The following is a 15,435-nucleotide window of genomic DNA, read 5'->3' as shown; positions in this document are numbered from 1 at the left end:
ACCTGATGGTTGTCCAAAAAGGGTTTATTAGTTTTTCTCTAAATTTCCTTACAGGTCTAGAGTCAAGAGATCATCTTTTCATTTTAATGCTCTTGAGTTCTTTGTGATTTAGAGCCAAACTCTATTCATAACTTCTTTATAGTTAAGTGTAAACCGGTAAACCTTTTGAAAGGTTTTCATTGGGATTCAGTGAAGTCAATCAGATGTTTATTTTGCCAACCACTGTTAAAGGTACACAGTTGGCAACATTCCTGCATGCCATGAACCATCCCTGGGAACTGATGCTCAGTGATGGAATAGACTCTTAAAATGTTTTTTTTTTTATTTCAAAATTAAAGAAACAAATTATATCAATTACAACTGAATTGACACTGTTAAATAGAGGCCTAATGTGCATGTAGTAAGCAAGAATGGATAGTTTAAAGGTAGGACTGAGATAATAGGAAACATGTCCGGTGGAGTACTATAGTAATTAAAGCAGCGGTCGCCAACAGGTGGTCCAAGGCTCTGGCCATTGTGCCCCCCAGGGGAGTTAGGAGAAGGACCCCATTGAGGGGGCAAACCCGCCAGAGCCCCGTACTGATTGTAGGGTCAGGGCGGTGTGCAGTTGTGTTTCTGGACACAACCCGACCGCTCTCCCATTGCAGGCTCAGACCTGCGATGGGAGAGTGAGCGGGTTCTGGCATCATGACGTCACTTTGGGGGGAAGCTTCTTCTGTTTGAGTGACACATGACTCCCTGCACATGCGCGGTCTGGAGTCTGTGCTGTTAGTGGTCCGTAAGTCCGAAAAGGTTGGCTACCACTGAAATAAAGGATTGGACTACTCAAAACTGATATTTACACTTACTGTATTGGTTTATTATTGTTGTTCCCCAATGAGTCCCTTCTTTTTCCTGCCTTTGACTAAACTTTGTAATGTGTTAAAATACTAATACAAAATTGAAACTAAAACTGATATTTACAGAGTGTTTTTTTTTTTGGAGAGGGTACAGAATGCCTTTAGATAGTCAAATATCAAAAAAACATAAAGAAAGATAAAAATGTGGGTATGGTGCAGGTAAATGTCTAGTCCAGAATCCAGTATGGGAGTAAAGTTATGTACACATGCTGGAAAATTGCTGCCTGAGACAAGTGACCATGATCATTTTGGAGGGGGAACAGTAGCCCCCCATCATGCTGGATCCCTAAACAACTCACCAGGGATGACCACTGTTGTTTACTATGGAGCTAAAAATGTCAGTCACAGTGCAATATTCTGCCCTTCTCCTTGGTGTGGGGATCAGAATAGGATAAACCACAGTACAGATGGGGGTTCTTGATTGGATTTCTTGGTCGTTGATACACCCAGCTGGCTATATTAAATCAAGTATCCAAAAGTCAGCTTTTTAATCGATTCTTATTCACGTTAGACTAAATAATTTTATTAGATCAGATGCGAAAATCAGCTTGTGAACTAGGCCTAATACAGAAAAAAAACAAATGTGCAAAATAAGGAACAGCCTGATTGACATAATGTCATTAAAGGCGAAAGAAAACAAGAGTTCACAGATCCTCTGTTTCTGATGTCAAGACTGATAATCAGTTTCAATAGATCTCTGGATATTCATCTCACGTGTTTTGACTTTAATCAGAGGTGTCATTTATGCTGCAATTTTCAACAGATTTTCCAATTTGTTATTTAGCTGACAAAGAATGCAAGTGTTTCCTGAACTGTCACCATGACTTCCTGATAAGAGTGACTGACCTGCCTGAACTTGCTTTTTTTATATCTCTGCTGAGCTTTGTGTTTTTGTTTCACCTATTGAAAAGCTCAAGATTTTATGTAACAGGATATACATCGCAATATAAAGAATGTTTCTCTTTATAGATAAAGAAAAAGCTAGGATTTTGAATTGGCCTGCACAAGAGTTGGTACTTTCACTAAGTTTGCTCCTCTTGTTAAACAACCACCAATAGGCACATGTGTAGCCTTTCAGAAGAAGGCCTCCCTTTTGGAAAAATAATGTGAGGCCCTGGTCAGCACCAGTACGCCCAAATCTAAAGCTGCAGTCTTCACCTTTTGCACCTCCCAGCACTTGGTTGCCCCCAGGGGTTGGCATCTGGGCATGGGCTGGCAGCAGACCAGGGGCCCATGGATTAAGCAGTACAAGAACCACAAGGCAAATCCAGGATACAAGCCAAAGTCATACACAGGTGATCTGTCCACAAAACCAGATACAGAGGGAGTAGGCACAAGCAGAGTTGGGGTCACAGGCAGAGGTCGGTCCAGCTGCGTATAATCGATGGGTCAGGAACAGGCAAAGGTCAGCAATAATAAATAATACAAGAAACTCTCCAGCACAGATTAGCCCAGCTAAATGCTACAACAGACACTGGGAACTGGGAGCAGAGAGGCTAAAAAAGCCCTAGCAGCCAATGGCAGCACGAATCGGCTCCTGAAATCCCCTTCAGCTGTGCTCAGCCTCAGAGTGTGTGCTAGGGATGCCGAGAAAGTTCATTTCAAGTTGCTAAAGGGAAATAGAAGGTGCTGCTGCAAGTTACATCGCTGGACAGAATAAATGGGGAGAGATATGCGATGGTGCACAGCACAGCATTTCTTGCCCCAAAGGCATTTCCTAACAAATATTCTGTATTTCAGCCATGTCACATTACAGCTATTGGATAATGGTGGTAGGATACTATCGATTGCCAACTTCGCTTGGAACTCAGATTTTGAGTTCCGATATCCCGAGTAAAGTAAAAGTACCCAAGTGTCCAATGACAGGCTGCAACATTGGTATACCTGTCTTAATCTTCTTCAGAGCGCTGACGCCAGTGCAGCCCTCTATAAAGATGGTACGTGGCTAGGGACAGATAAGATTTAAGGATATCTTGCTTATAATATAATTATTCTATAAATATATAATATTATAAGCAGGATCTGGACATTTCTGGAGTTTCTTTAAAACGCCAATACCTTATTTTTCAATTCCTTTTAGCCCTTCACTATCCTAATTCTGACTATAGAGTGTTAAGCAGTTTTCCAGTTCTGCTCCGTTAACCCTACATTTTATGATAATCTGCATTAATCAAACAAACATACCACAGGCAACATTCATAGTAGCAATCAATTCAATAATGAGTCAACAAAGAAAACGTAGATGACTCAATAGCCAGGAACATATTGGGCAGTACAAATCCTCAATCACATATTTGTAAGTATTGTCATACTATGTCATTCATTCAGTACATTGCTAGTTCAAAGTTCAGTGAAAGTTTAAAAGAAAATGCACTTATTGTACAGAACTATGTGTAGGACTAGATTTCAGTTGTGAAACCTTTTTAATCACATTTGTTGGAGGCAACCACTATGTTCTCAGGTCTGTGTGACCACCATACATTTCCAGTGATACTTCTAAGGAATATATGTTCTACTTGTGCACTTTTCAGTTTATCACGCTAAACCTTCCTCATCCTGAACCTTAGATTGTGTTAAGTTAAGAATCTGCACTGCTTGGTTTTAATAATTATTTGCGCTAATATTGAAAGGCTCAACAGAAAGAACCAGAAAAAAACAGTATAGACACCACAGATACCTTAACTGTCCTTATAATATTATTATTATTAATAATATTAACCACCTGGCCGGTAAACCCTACCTTGGTTCGGGGTAATAACACTTGCAAAAAGCGTTAAACCCGAACTTTTGTATGATGGTTAAACAAACGTTGTATTGCAATCCGATTGTCATACATTGTATGACAATCGGATTAAAATTGTAAGAATATACTCACCCGGTCCCCACAGCTCCTCTGGACACGTCCGTCCTCTTCTGTCTTCTCCCGGCGAGTGCAGTGACGATGTCCGGGGTTTCCCGGTGACGTCGCTGCATGCGTCGGTGCGGGAGGCGGGAAATTCAAATCACTTTGTATTGAACTCAATACAAAAAAGCTGTATTGTGTCCAATACAAAGAAATCCTTATATAATATATATATAATTGTATTATATATATTATATAAGCTACTGTACACATACATTACATTATACACTATTTTTTTTTAAAGATTTTTTTTTTTTGTTTTATAAAAAAATTTTTTATTACTAAATTTATAAAATTTTGGACATATTTCGGTGAGTTATGCAGCAATTCGGTGAATTATAAGTAATTATTGAGTAATTTGGTGAATTAGAGCCTACAATCTAAAATAAATTTCCATGCAAAAAATTTAACACTTTTTGCATGGAAGTTTGGAAAGAATTAGAACACCTGGCGTTCGCCTACGCGTCCCTCGGCGATTCCTGATGATGTCCGTGCATGCGCCCGTCGATGGGGGTCGTAGCGGGAAATTCAAATATTTTGTATTGGATTCAACACAAAGTCCTGTATCCAATCCAATACAAAATAATACAAAATATATTTATGTGGTTTTGTCTATAGGTATGTGACGTTGGACTTTTGGACACTAGGCAGGTGTTTTAGAAAAATATATTACTATACAGTATACCGAATTATTGCATTTTCAGTATTTTTCATTTTTTTATGTATTCTTGTTTAAGCTTATTTTTGTGTTTTTTATTTAATTTTATTAAAAGTAAATTTTTTTTTTTTACATAATTGTGTGTTTAAAACATTTTTTATATTCATGATATCTACTAGAACCCTATTCGGACATATTTCTGTAAGTTACAGGTCTACAATTTAAAAAAAAAAATTTCATGAAAAACAGTGTACCGCTTTTGGTACAGAAATCTAGACATTAGTGTAACGCCCAGGTGGTTGATAAAGAATATTTATATAGCGCCAACATATTATGCAGCGCTGCACAATAAATATGGGTTGCAAATGACAGACAGTGACACAGGAGGAGGGGAGGATCCTGCTCCTGCTCCTGTGGTCCATGACCACATAACACCTTTTCCCTTAGATTGTAAGCTCTTTCGGGCATGGTCCTCTCCTTCTCCTGTGTCATTGATTGTATGTGTTTGTTATTTGCATCCCTAATTTAATATACAGAGCTTAGTAATATGTTGGAGCATTATAAAGTAATAAAACTTTTAGTTTTTAATGTTCGTTCAACTTTTAGTTACCTGTTGTAAAACTTTTCGATTCAGACATAAGGTAAATGTTAATAATAACACATCTTACCTGAAGCCTTAATCTAAAAGTTTTTCATTGTAAGAGTAGGTAAGTAAAGCTACGTACACACTTCCAATTATTATCGTTGGAAAACGAACGACGAATGATCCTGCACGATATCTACGAACGATCGTATAGCACCGATCCTGCACATAGAGATAACGACACGATCGTTCGTAGATATTGTACACACAATAGATACGATCGTTTGAGCGATAGAGGAACTATGTGCACGACAGGAAAGTGAACGAACGTTCGTTCATTACGCATGCTCAGACCATGGACGATCAACGAACGACCGTACACACGAACGATGTTCAACGATCGTCGTCCAATCCGATCCGCCGGTCCGGTCGTTCGTTTCCAACGACTTTCCTCGTTCGTCGGCGTCGTTGGTTACTTTTTTACGAACGATTTTTTGCCCAATCGATCGTTCGTCGTTCGTTTTGAACGATAAAAATTGGAAGTGTGTACGCACCTTAAGAGGACCACTGTCATGTTTTTATCACTATCTGTTTCCTGTTAGTGAACAATGACTCACTTTATTAGTCCAGAACATAAAAAGAGGGAAAGTCTTATCATAAGGATACTTGTTCTGGTATAAAGGTTTTCTGAGAAGGAATTTGCCTCAATTCCAGTTGCATTTACTGATATTTTGAGATATATTTTATCACTTAACCTACCTGCACAGCTCACACTTCACATCCTCAATGCAAACCCTAGTACATCCAATAGTTGGTACCATAATGATCATTAGTGATTGTTTCCAGCAACAGTAAAACAAATGAGCACTGTACAGAAAATGATGGAGATGGGAGGGTTGAGGACAAGCAGAAGTCACCTACTGTGTCCTCATCATTAGAAAACATCAGTAGGTAATGATGACTTTTATTTAGTAATCAGGCATGAGGGATCACTAAACTGCATTGAGATTAGCTGTTTATATAGTAGATTTTTACCCAAAAAGACTTTTGTATAAAGCAGTAAAAATGCGGTGTCTATATAGTTTAACACATCACCAGAATCTATGGCAGTTGAGTTGATTAAGAAATATTTACATAGAGAATGCCACTAAATCCTAGTCCCCTTGTGCAAATTGCACTGACCACAACGGATATGGCAAATGCTTTGAGATACTCAAGAAAACCAAATGGCAAGTGAATTCCTTTACTTCTGCAAGTTTTTTTTTATGTATGGATATCAAAATATATCAAGTTTTAAAACACAGATGATGGGCATACAAATGTACATAGCTGTGGCACTCGAGAAAATAAATTTGATAAATATTACATGCTGAGTTCTACATGCCATCTACCCCATCATTACTTATCCATGATGTTTACTAATATGCAGGACATTTGTGTAAAGGAAAAAGTATGGAATATTTCCTATGAGGGAGGAACAGGTTAATTTTAAATGTTACTCATGGTCCCTATAGTACTGTGAACTTGGCAGCATTCCAAACCACAAAGAAGACTAAAATCACATAGTATAAGTCTTAATTAAAAGATTCAGCAAAATCCCAATAATTACCCAACGTCTAAGAATATCCCAGGGAGGGACATTGTTAAACGCATGGGAAACTATACATTCCTAACCACAACATGCACTTTTATGACTGCCTAAATACATTTCTCATTTAAGTCTGAAATGTATCCAGAATCATTTTGGAAAATGGGCAATTTATTTTATTTGTGCCTTTTACTTTCATGACGCCAGTAATTAAAGATGTCCTTATCTTTCTATCAGTGAATATTCAATGTACACAATTATATGCAATAATCTCATATCAATTTAGTGGAATTAGTTTTCAGACAGAAAAGTGTTCATGAAAGAGTTGTTACACAAAAGGTCCCAAACTCATCACCTATAGTAGACAGGCAAAGTCAGCACCATTGCATTAATTTCAGTTGTAACTTTTCCAATATAGTGGAGCTGAATGTGGCAGGCAGATGTCTAGTAAATGTATAAAAGAAGGAAAGACGTGTCTGTAGGTTGTAGACATAATAACATTTTTTAGGAATGTCTGTGTAAATTCTCATTTATCCAGCTCACAGTTTACCTTGCAGTAGTTAGTCACATTCTACGGGATTTGTTCTTCCTGCAGCCATCCAAGCTGCTTATTATTATTATTATTATCATTATTACTGTGCATTAAATAGGGGTTACAAATGGCAGACAGATGCAGACAGTGACACAGGAGGAGGAGAGGACCCTGCCCTGAAGAGCTTACAATCTAGATATTGCAACATGTCCTAAAAGGACCCATGACCACTTAACACCTTCTCGAAAATCTCCCTTAGATTGTAAGCTCTTTCGGGCACGGTCCTCTCCTTCTCCTGTGTCATTGGTTACAAAAGAGCTTACAATCCAGGAGTTCTTTTCAGTTCTTCCAAACTGATGAAGCAGCTTGGAGACCTGCGAAACCTTTTCAACATAGCAGGAACAAGTCCAGTTGAATGTGAATAGAATAGATAAAGAATAGAATAGATATTTTCAGGAATCTTCTTTTTATTTTAGATGGTCATAATATCTCCTTATACGTCTTCTCTATATGTCTTCCTCTCTATACCTCATTATTACAAGGTTGAAAATATTTAAGTTTGCTGAGTTCTGCCTACCATCTTCCTCATTATTACTTATCCACGATGTCCATGATGATTATCCATTTTGATTAATGAATTATTTAGACAACTTTCATTCTCTGGTTTGTTCTGTTTGGTGCAAATACACACAAGCAATGTTTTAAGGCATATGTGCATTGGAGCTGTTTTGCTTTCCATACTACTCAATGAAAATGCAAAAGCAACAAGGTGCAGCTGAGAAGGAGGGCAACTTAGGGTCATAAGGAGGTCAACTGCAGGTCAATTGTAAAGGAACTCATTATCTAAGAATGACATAAAAATAGGCACATATTGGGTAGACAGAAAAATCCCTTTTCTGATTTGTAGCCTATGTTTAAGGCTTTGTATACATGCCAGACAATTATTGCCTGAATTGATTAGTCATGTTCAACTCGAAAGAGAATATGGCATCCGTCAGGATGGATCCATGAACGACAGATCGAGAGCGAGTGCTATACAAGTTAAAGGAGGAGAGCACAGAGGGTGCAGCTAGCTTGTTCTCCCTACTCCCCTCTCCATAGAACAGAATAGTTGGATATTTGGTTAAGTCCCTAATAATTTTGGTATGGTACCCTTCTGGGTTCCTCTCATAACTCCCAAAGGCTAAGTGCAGTAGAGTGAAGATATCAGTGTTACTTTTACAAGATAATATCTATGCAAAGGCATTAGATGTATACAAAGTGAATTTGTATCCTTTTAGATATTGTGGAATATGTTTAAATTATTATTTCTCCCTGTAATTTAGCTTGATTATCACCTGGAAATGGGAGAATTGGTTTGCTGTGGATGGGGTAATTATGCTATGTTCCAGATTCTATTGACGACTATAATCTGTGTATTCTGTGATTTGTAGCATATCAGGTATGTGAATTTAGGAGGGGCTACAATGTCCAGGTTGACCTGGACAGTATCAGATCTGCAGTTTGCCTAATTTTCAGATTAAAGGTCCCTTCACTGATAATTGCTTATTGGTTGCTATGGGATAAACTTCATATTTCATTCCCCCTGCTCTATGTAAATCAGTCTCTGGGTTGCATACAGAATTTCCTCATGCCTCAAGATTAGCAGCAATCTAACATCTGGAGCCTGAGAAAACATTCCACAGCAGTGAGACTGTCAGGTGTATTACATCATGTCAGATTCCTTGGCAAGCCTGCAATGATTGATTTTACACTCCTTCACAATGAAATCTGCTAATTATCATTGCATGTTCCACATGTTGTAATAAAACCATGCTGTCAAGTGGAAAAGCAGGTAATTTGCTTACTAGATGTGTGAGAAGACCCACAACACAAATGTGGACGGGTGGATGAAATAGAACTGGCAGTTCACTATGAAGGAGTCTATTCCGTGAGGGGTGGGTGGCCATATGAAAACTTCAATATAGATTACATAAATGTCATGTGTATGCTATTGAACACAATGTACACATTCTACATTTGTTACATCCAGCACCAGTTAAGCATTGTGGAATACTACAGTGGAAAAGAACAACACTGTTCTGTATGTCAGCCAATGTTCATTCTGAATACACCAAAAGGGATTTATGAGACTTATTCCTATTTTGATTGATTGCCATAGATGACAGTAAGCTATTGTTCCTTGCACTATTATTTTAACCCCTGTATGTCATGTGAAAAGTACATCTTTTCTCATTTCTATGGTTATCACATCAGCATATAAAACAGGCATGGGCAAACTACGGCCCAATACGGTGGTTTCTCTGGCCCTTTGGGTGTTCGGTGGCTCTGGCCGGTGCGCCCCCCCCAAAGGGCCAGAGAAACCACCGTATTGGGCCGTAGTTTGTCCATTTCTTTATTTCTTTACTAGTCTCATACATCATATAGAGAAATTTTGGCTCCCTGTTCTTTACAACATTGCTTCAGTTCTTTAAGGTTTGCAGGCATTCATTTTTGCACAGAACTCTTAAAGTTCCACCATAACCTTTTGATTGGGTTGCGGTCTGGGCTATACTCTGGGCTATTGCAGGACCTTGATTTTTTACAGATGACTTCATCTAGAATACTTTAGTATACAGAGGAGTTCAGGGTCAACTCAATGACGACAAGGTGCCCAGGGTTCTGTGGCTGCAAACAAGACCAAATAATCACAATATGCTGTGTTTGGTTTTTGCCAAAATGTGGTGCTGTGTATTACAGCCGAACATCCCCCCTTTTAAGAAAAGTCCATTTCATGGCAACCCTTCCAAACAAGCCATACTTGTCTTTTTCTAACTGCATGGTCATGAACGAGCTCTCGAGCTTTTGCAAATGTCTGACCTTGGGCTGAATTTGCTGGGATGTCCATTCCTAGAAAGTTTGGCAACTGTTATAAATGTTTCCACTTGTGAAAAAGGGGTTAGGTTGTATCTATCCAATTAAAGGACCGGCTGATGTCTTTACTATATTTTAATTATTATTATACAGTATTTAGATAGAGCCACCATATTACACAGCCCTGTACAAAGTCCATAGTCATGTCACTAGCTGTCCCTTAAAGAGGCTCACAATCTAATGACCCTACCATAGTCATATGTCATTAACAGTGTAAGGTCAGTTTTAGGGGGGAAGCCAATTAACCAAATTGTGTTTTTTTTTTTTTGAATGTGGGAGGAAACCCGAGTAAACACTTGGAGAACCTGGGATGCAAACCTGGGACTCAGCACTGCCAGAGTTCTAACCACTGAGCCACCCTGCTGCCTGTAGCATGAAATCTAACAACTGAATTGTGGAAACTGAAAGGTGGAAGATTATTTGCTTGGATATTAATTTTTTTTGTTTTTGCTGAATGCCTGGATTGGTTTGGGTCACATTTGAGTCTGTGTATATTATATACATACACACAAAATCTCCTGCATAGTGGAAGGGTTCATTTCAAGCCTGATTACCAAATAGTTAATAAAAAGCTACCCAGTGTGCTCTTTGGTTTATTGTAAATAGCATTCCTCTGCGTCTATTAGAAGGGATTTCAGATAATTACTTATGAAATGGAAAACCCAGACTGTGTAAGTGAGCCTGCTTTAATTTAATACGTCTATTACTCACCGGGAGTGATCTGACCTGTCTAATTTTCTTTTGATTTGCACATAGCTATGTTTTTGTTTTAAGATTTACATTTGGTATTTGTAAAACTTGTACGTGTTATAGTCTTCACACTTTTTCTTGCAGAGTGGTTTTCTCAAAAGCAAACCCCAACAATAACCTTCAGTGGTTGTGGGCTCCAGGCCTGTCTCACATACCTACTCTAGGTAAGTAAAAATGATCATAGATGTACACAAACATTGGCAGAAGGGAGGGGGTTAGTTTTTTTATTAAAGGAATAGTTTTGGGACTACATTGGGCTGAAAGCAAATGCTGCATGTCCTTGACCCTGTAGATGGAGTGCAATTATGGGGCATTGCACAGGCAATTTATTTCCTAAATCATAACACACCTTGTAGAGAAAGCATCAGGAAAGCTTACTACATAGAGAGACTATGGTAAGTTGGGAATCAATTCTTTGATGTCCTTGATTTTAGGTCAGTGGTCACTTGTATCTGCGGATTCCCATGACATTGTTTTGTCTGTAAGTTAGGTTTGCAGATTTTCAGCAGAATTTAGCAAACAAATCATGCACCAGGTGACCACTAAGTCATTACATATATGATTTGATAATACTCGTAATACTCCGAAATCAAACATTTCTTTGAATATGGTTATGTTTTTTCACCTTGATAAAGAGGGCTCTGCACAGCAATATAACATCCTGATGTACACCTGTAAACCTTGGGCACCTATAACCGCTGCCTGTTCACCAGTTGTCCTTTCTTGATTCACTTTTGCTAAGTAGTAGATATTTTATAAAAAAACATTGTTTTTGGAAAAAGAACTTGTGTCATGTCAGAAATCTGTTTTGGTTGTATGGCAATGGATAGATCTGCTTTACCATAAGTATGTGTGTAAATGGTCAGTACAGATTCACCTTGTAATCTCTTGCAGCATTAAATTGACTCAAAAAAGTAAAACACTTCAACAGAGCTTAATTTTAGACATTTAATAGTGCATTTGGCTATATTTTATAAAGACATATGCATCAAGATATAAATCTATTCTCTATGCTCTTTCACTTTAATGTTTACCATGTTTAGCATACTTAAAATTGAGGGAATGTATCCAGATACAAAAATGACACATATATGAGGTATAAATACAAGTATATCTTAAATAATTACCTTTGCCATGCATTTACTATCTTGAACAATACATATAACATTAAAGTGGTATGTACAGCGATGCTTTTATACAGTCAAAACGATAACAATGGCTATACAATGTTTAGATATTTATGATATATGTGGAAACACTGATACTGAAAACACTATTATTTTGCTTGTTACATAAAACAAAATTCTTCATTAAAAAGCATTTCAATTAATACTGACGACGGTAAAAACAAAGGTCTTGCAACAACTTTCATTCACTAAGGTTCTCTTTTCATTCTGCATACAATTAAATTACCTTAAAGTTTCAACATTCCTCTTCTCCCTGTACAATATAGCTCAGTGGCTCCTCCCACATCCAGAGGCCCCTCCCACTTCATTAAGCTCTAGTGTCCTAGTTCAGCCCTCTGCTACCCCAATATTTGCTGCACATGACGGTATATTTCAGGTTAGGAAAAACAGCTGCTAATTAACACAAAGCAATATTCTGTGGACAACTCCAATAAAAGTATCTAAGTCGGAGATCAGAAATGAATAAAGAAATTAGGAGCCAGTATTGGCCCATCTATAGGCCAGTAGGCACGTTAGAGGAACTGGGGTATATCATATACTTCTGCTGACAGACTACAGCTACGGAAAAGGTTCAAAAATATTCAGACAGCTGAAATATAACAAGAGCCTATCTTGTCCATAGGATGTGTCCAGCCCTGCTCCGAATAAACCTTTTGCCTTGCTGAGCTTATTTTATGCACAATACACACAAACTTCTAATATGAACATAGATGTTAAGTACTCCTCATACTTCACTCATGCTTGCCAACAAATCTTTTAAAATGTAGCTGATATGTTCATATGTGTTTTTTTTATACACATCAATACCTTTAGCCCAGGTAAGCTATTAGATTTAAATGCTGCTACAAGATCACATGTGTTGCATTTCCATTATTCACCCTCCAAGGGTAGCACTTGAAAATGCCTAAAAATAAAAATGCATACAAATGTCCAAAAGAAAGGAGTCCAGCCATTCAAAATAGGTTAGGTTTTCCAGGTTACCAGCTTAAGTTAGTAAGGTGATATGGGCAAAACAGACCTTCAGTACAACCAGAAGGATCTGTGCATCACCCAGTGACATGGTTTTTTAAGCACATGCCTGGAGATTGCTGTTCCTGCTCTAAAAGGCCATAAACAACTAAACCTAAATAGCCGAGGAACTGTGCTGATGGCATCAGTTTTAGATGCTTCTGAAATTATTGACAATTCACTGATAGAAGCATTTGAATTCCAGCACACCGTTTTTGCTTCATGTGGACTTTGTACTTCTATAGACATGTATGCAAACGTAAAACCTGTTTGAAGCAAACAAAAGCTTATCGACTCATACCTAAAATAAGTGTATGGAGACAGTAATACCGTAAAGAGTGCAGTCACACATAAGATTCACATTTCTGTCCGATGACTTGATGTTTTCTATGGGTAATTGTACTATGTCACTATCCTGGGAGTAAACCCAAGCCAAGTTTGGTTTCCCTAGGTTTGAATGTTGGCAAGCATGAGTATATTTGTGCATTAAAAGAATTAAAAAGACATTTCTTCAAGTTGTATGATTTTTAATGTAATGTCAATGTGTGTTTCAGAGTCCTAATGGCGTGATAATAGCAAGGCAGCTCAGCTAGGGATCCAGAGACTAAATTTAAACGTAAGAAATTAGAAAATGTGCATCAGACTCATGTCATTCAAAAATGGATAGTTTGGCCCGTTTTCATATTTCTACCCATTGCAACTAAACCTGAGATTAAAACCATTACAAGTAATCTATCAGTGTACCAGACACTAGATGGCTGGACTAAATTTACAAGGGCGACACACATTCACACATGTTCACTGTGCAAATCTTTCTCTTTTGAACATACAAAGTATATAGATACGCATAGAAGCATAAGTACCAATTATTCCAGTGGATACACCAGTCCCTCCATATGCTTAATAATTAACACAATGACAATATACAAAGTACAAAGTATACAGGAATGTTGCATTATTATAACAATACATACTTTCCAATAAAATCCTTTTGCTTCCCAGAAGCAGTCAATTGATATGTACTAACACATATAGGATGATTTATGATGAAAGCCTTATGGCTGGTAAATTCTAGTCCATGGCACAAAGCACCATAAATGACAAAAGCAGCTTCATTCCTTGGATTTGACTTTTTCCAAGCATCTTGTATAGGTCCTGGATTTTCCAATTAGTCCTAAAACCTTTCATCATTTTCACTTCCTTGGAAACGCTGTAGAAACAATTGTGCGTGTCACCTTGACTTCCCGTTATTGCTTTCTGGTTGTGGATTGATGAATGAATCTCTAATCCTGACTACTTCTGCGGCACATAACTGTCCAAAAACTTTGTTGTACCATTCTGGCATGTGGCCCCTGAAACATAAAAAAAAGTCAGTATTAAATCTGATGTTCAACTTAGCAACCACTATACAAATCCAAGTTTTTAAAGGCAGGGTGATAAAATATAACATCATTCCAATGATAAGGTCTACTAAATACAGCTAGGAATGGCAATTCTACTATAGGAGGGCAAGAAGTATATTTGCTTTTCGAGGTAAACTGATTGACCTACTCAGCTGAACTGACCACTGTTAAAGTTCCTACACTTTCCTGGGCACATTAGCTATTTTATATTGAGCACAGCACTGTGAAGAATACTCTGGGGCATAAAGATTGAAGAAAAAGAGAAAACAGAGGGAAAGATCTGAGCATCTTATTTGCTGCACATGCAATGTTGTTCTGTTGTTCATCATATACACCCCCTTACTGACATATATACATAAATGAAAAGCTAAACAGGAAATCTCAAACAAGATTCCTGAGAGGAGTGCAGTAAAGGTCTAGAAGCGAGACAGTTTGAACATACAGAAGTTACTAATGAGGTGAAGCATGCAATGAGGGATGCTGGTGACAAGCCTAGTCATGTGGATAGAGTGAAAGGCAGTCAAAGGAAGTCTTCTCATTCATATAGCTGGAAGTGCCAAACCAAATATCAGAATGAGTCAGATTCTTTTTTTTTTTTCAAATATGTTACCTTGGAGACAACTGCACTTACAAGAGTAAATTTTCTTACGTCATTATTTCAAGGAATGTAAATCTGATCCTGCCTAAACACAGCCAAGTCAAATAAGTCAGTCATATTCCTAGCAAATATTATTTTGTTTTGGTGTTTCTTTTGACTGCAAAGTGGTATATTCAGAGACCGTGTACCAGGAAAGTAAAGGAAAGGACATTTACCTCAGATCAGCTCTGCACAAGTAGGTAAGCTTGGATTTCCCTGTGCCACAAGGTTCAATGAGGTATTTGGACTGAAATACATTGACTCTTACTCCAAGTAAAGGAGCTTGTTCATGGTCCACTGATATAAGCTGTAGTAGGCAAGCTCCTTTTGGTAAATTTCTTCTCCATGATCTTTAGAAGTGAAAGAAAAAAATTG

The 15,435-nt window shown here is 37.9% G+C and overlaps 1 protein-coding gene across 3 annotated transcripts in view; it reads right to left on the bottom strand.

Annotated features, from left to right (window-relative positions):
- Positions 1 to 11,759: 11,759 nt before the first annotated feature.
- The window catches only part of DLC1 (DLC1 Rho GTPase activating protein), a 176,206-nt gene continuing 172,530 nt past the window's right edge, over positions 11,760 to 15,435 (bottom strand). For all 3 annotated transcript variants that reach the window (XM_072406197.1, XM_072406198.1, XM_072406199.1), the window contains 2 exons: positions 15,237 to 15,410; positions 11,760 to 14,372 (listed from right to left, as the gene is read on the bottom strand). In XM_072406197.1, the coding sequence (XP_072262298.1) occupies positions 14,252 to 14,372; positions 15,237 to 15,410 (295 nt within the window). In that variant the 3' untranslated portion in view covers positions 11,760 to 14,251. The remainder of the gene's footprint in view (positions 14,373 to 15,236; positions 15,411 to 15,435) is intronic.

The sequence above is a fragment of the Pyxicephalus adspersus genome, chromosome 3 (genome assembly GCF_032062135.1).
Source record: "Pyxicephalus adspersus chromosome 3, UCB_Pads_2.0, whole genome shotgun sequence".
NCBI lineage: Eukaryota > Metazoa > Chordata > Amphibia > Anura > Pyxicephalidae > Pyxicephalus > Pyxicephalus adspersus.
Note: the sequence above shows the minus strand (reverse complement) of the source record. Positions and strands in the feature narration are given on the sequence as shown.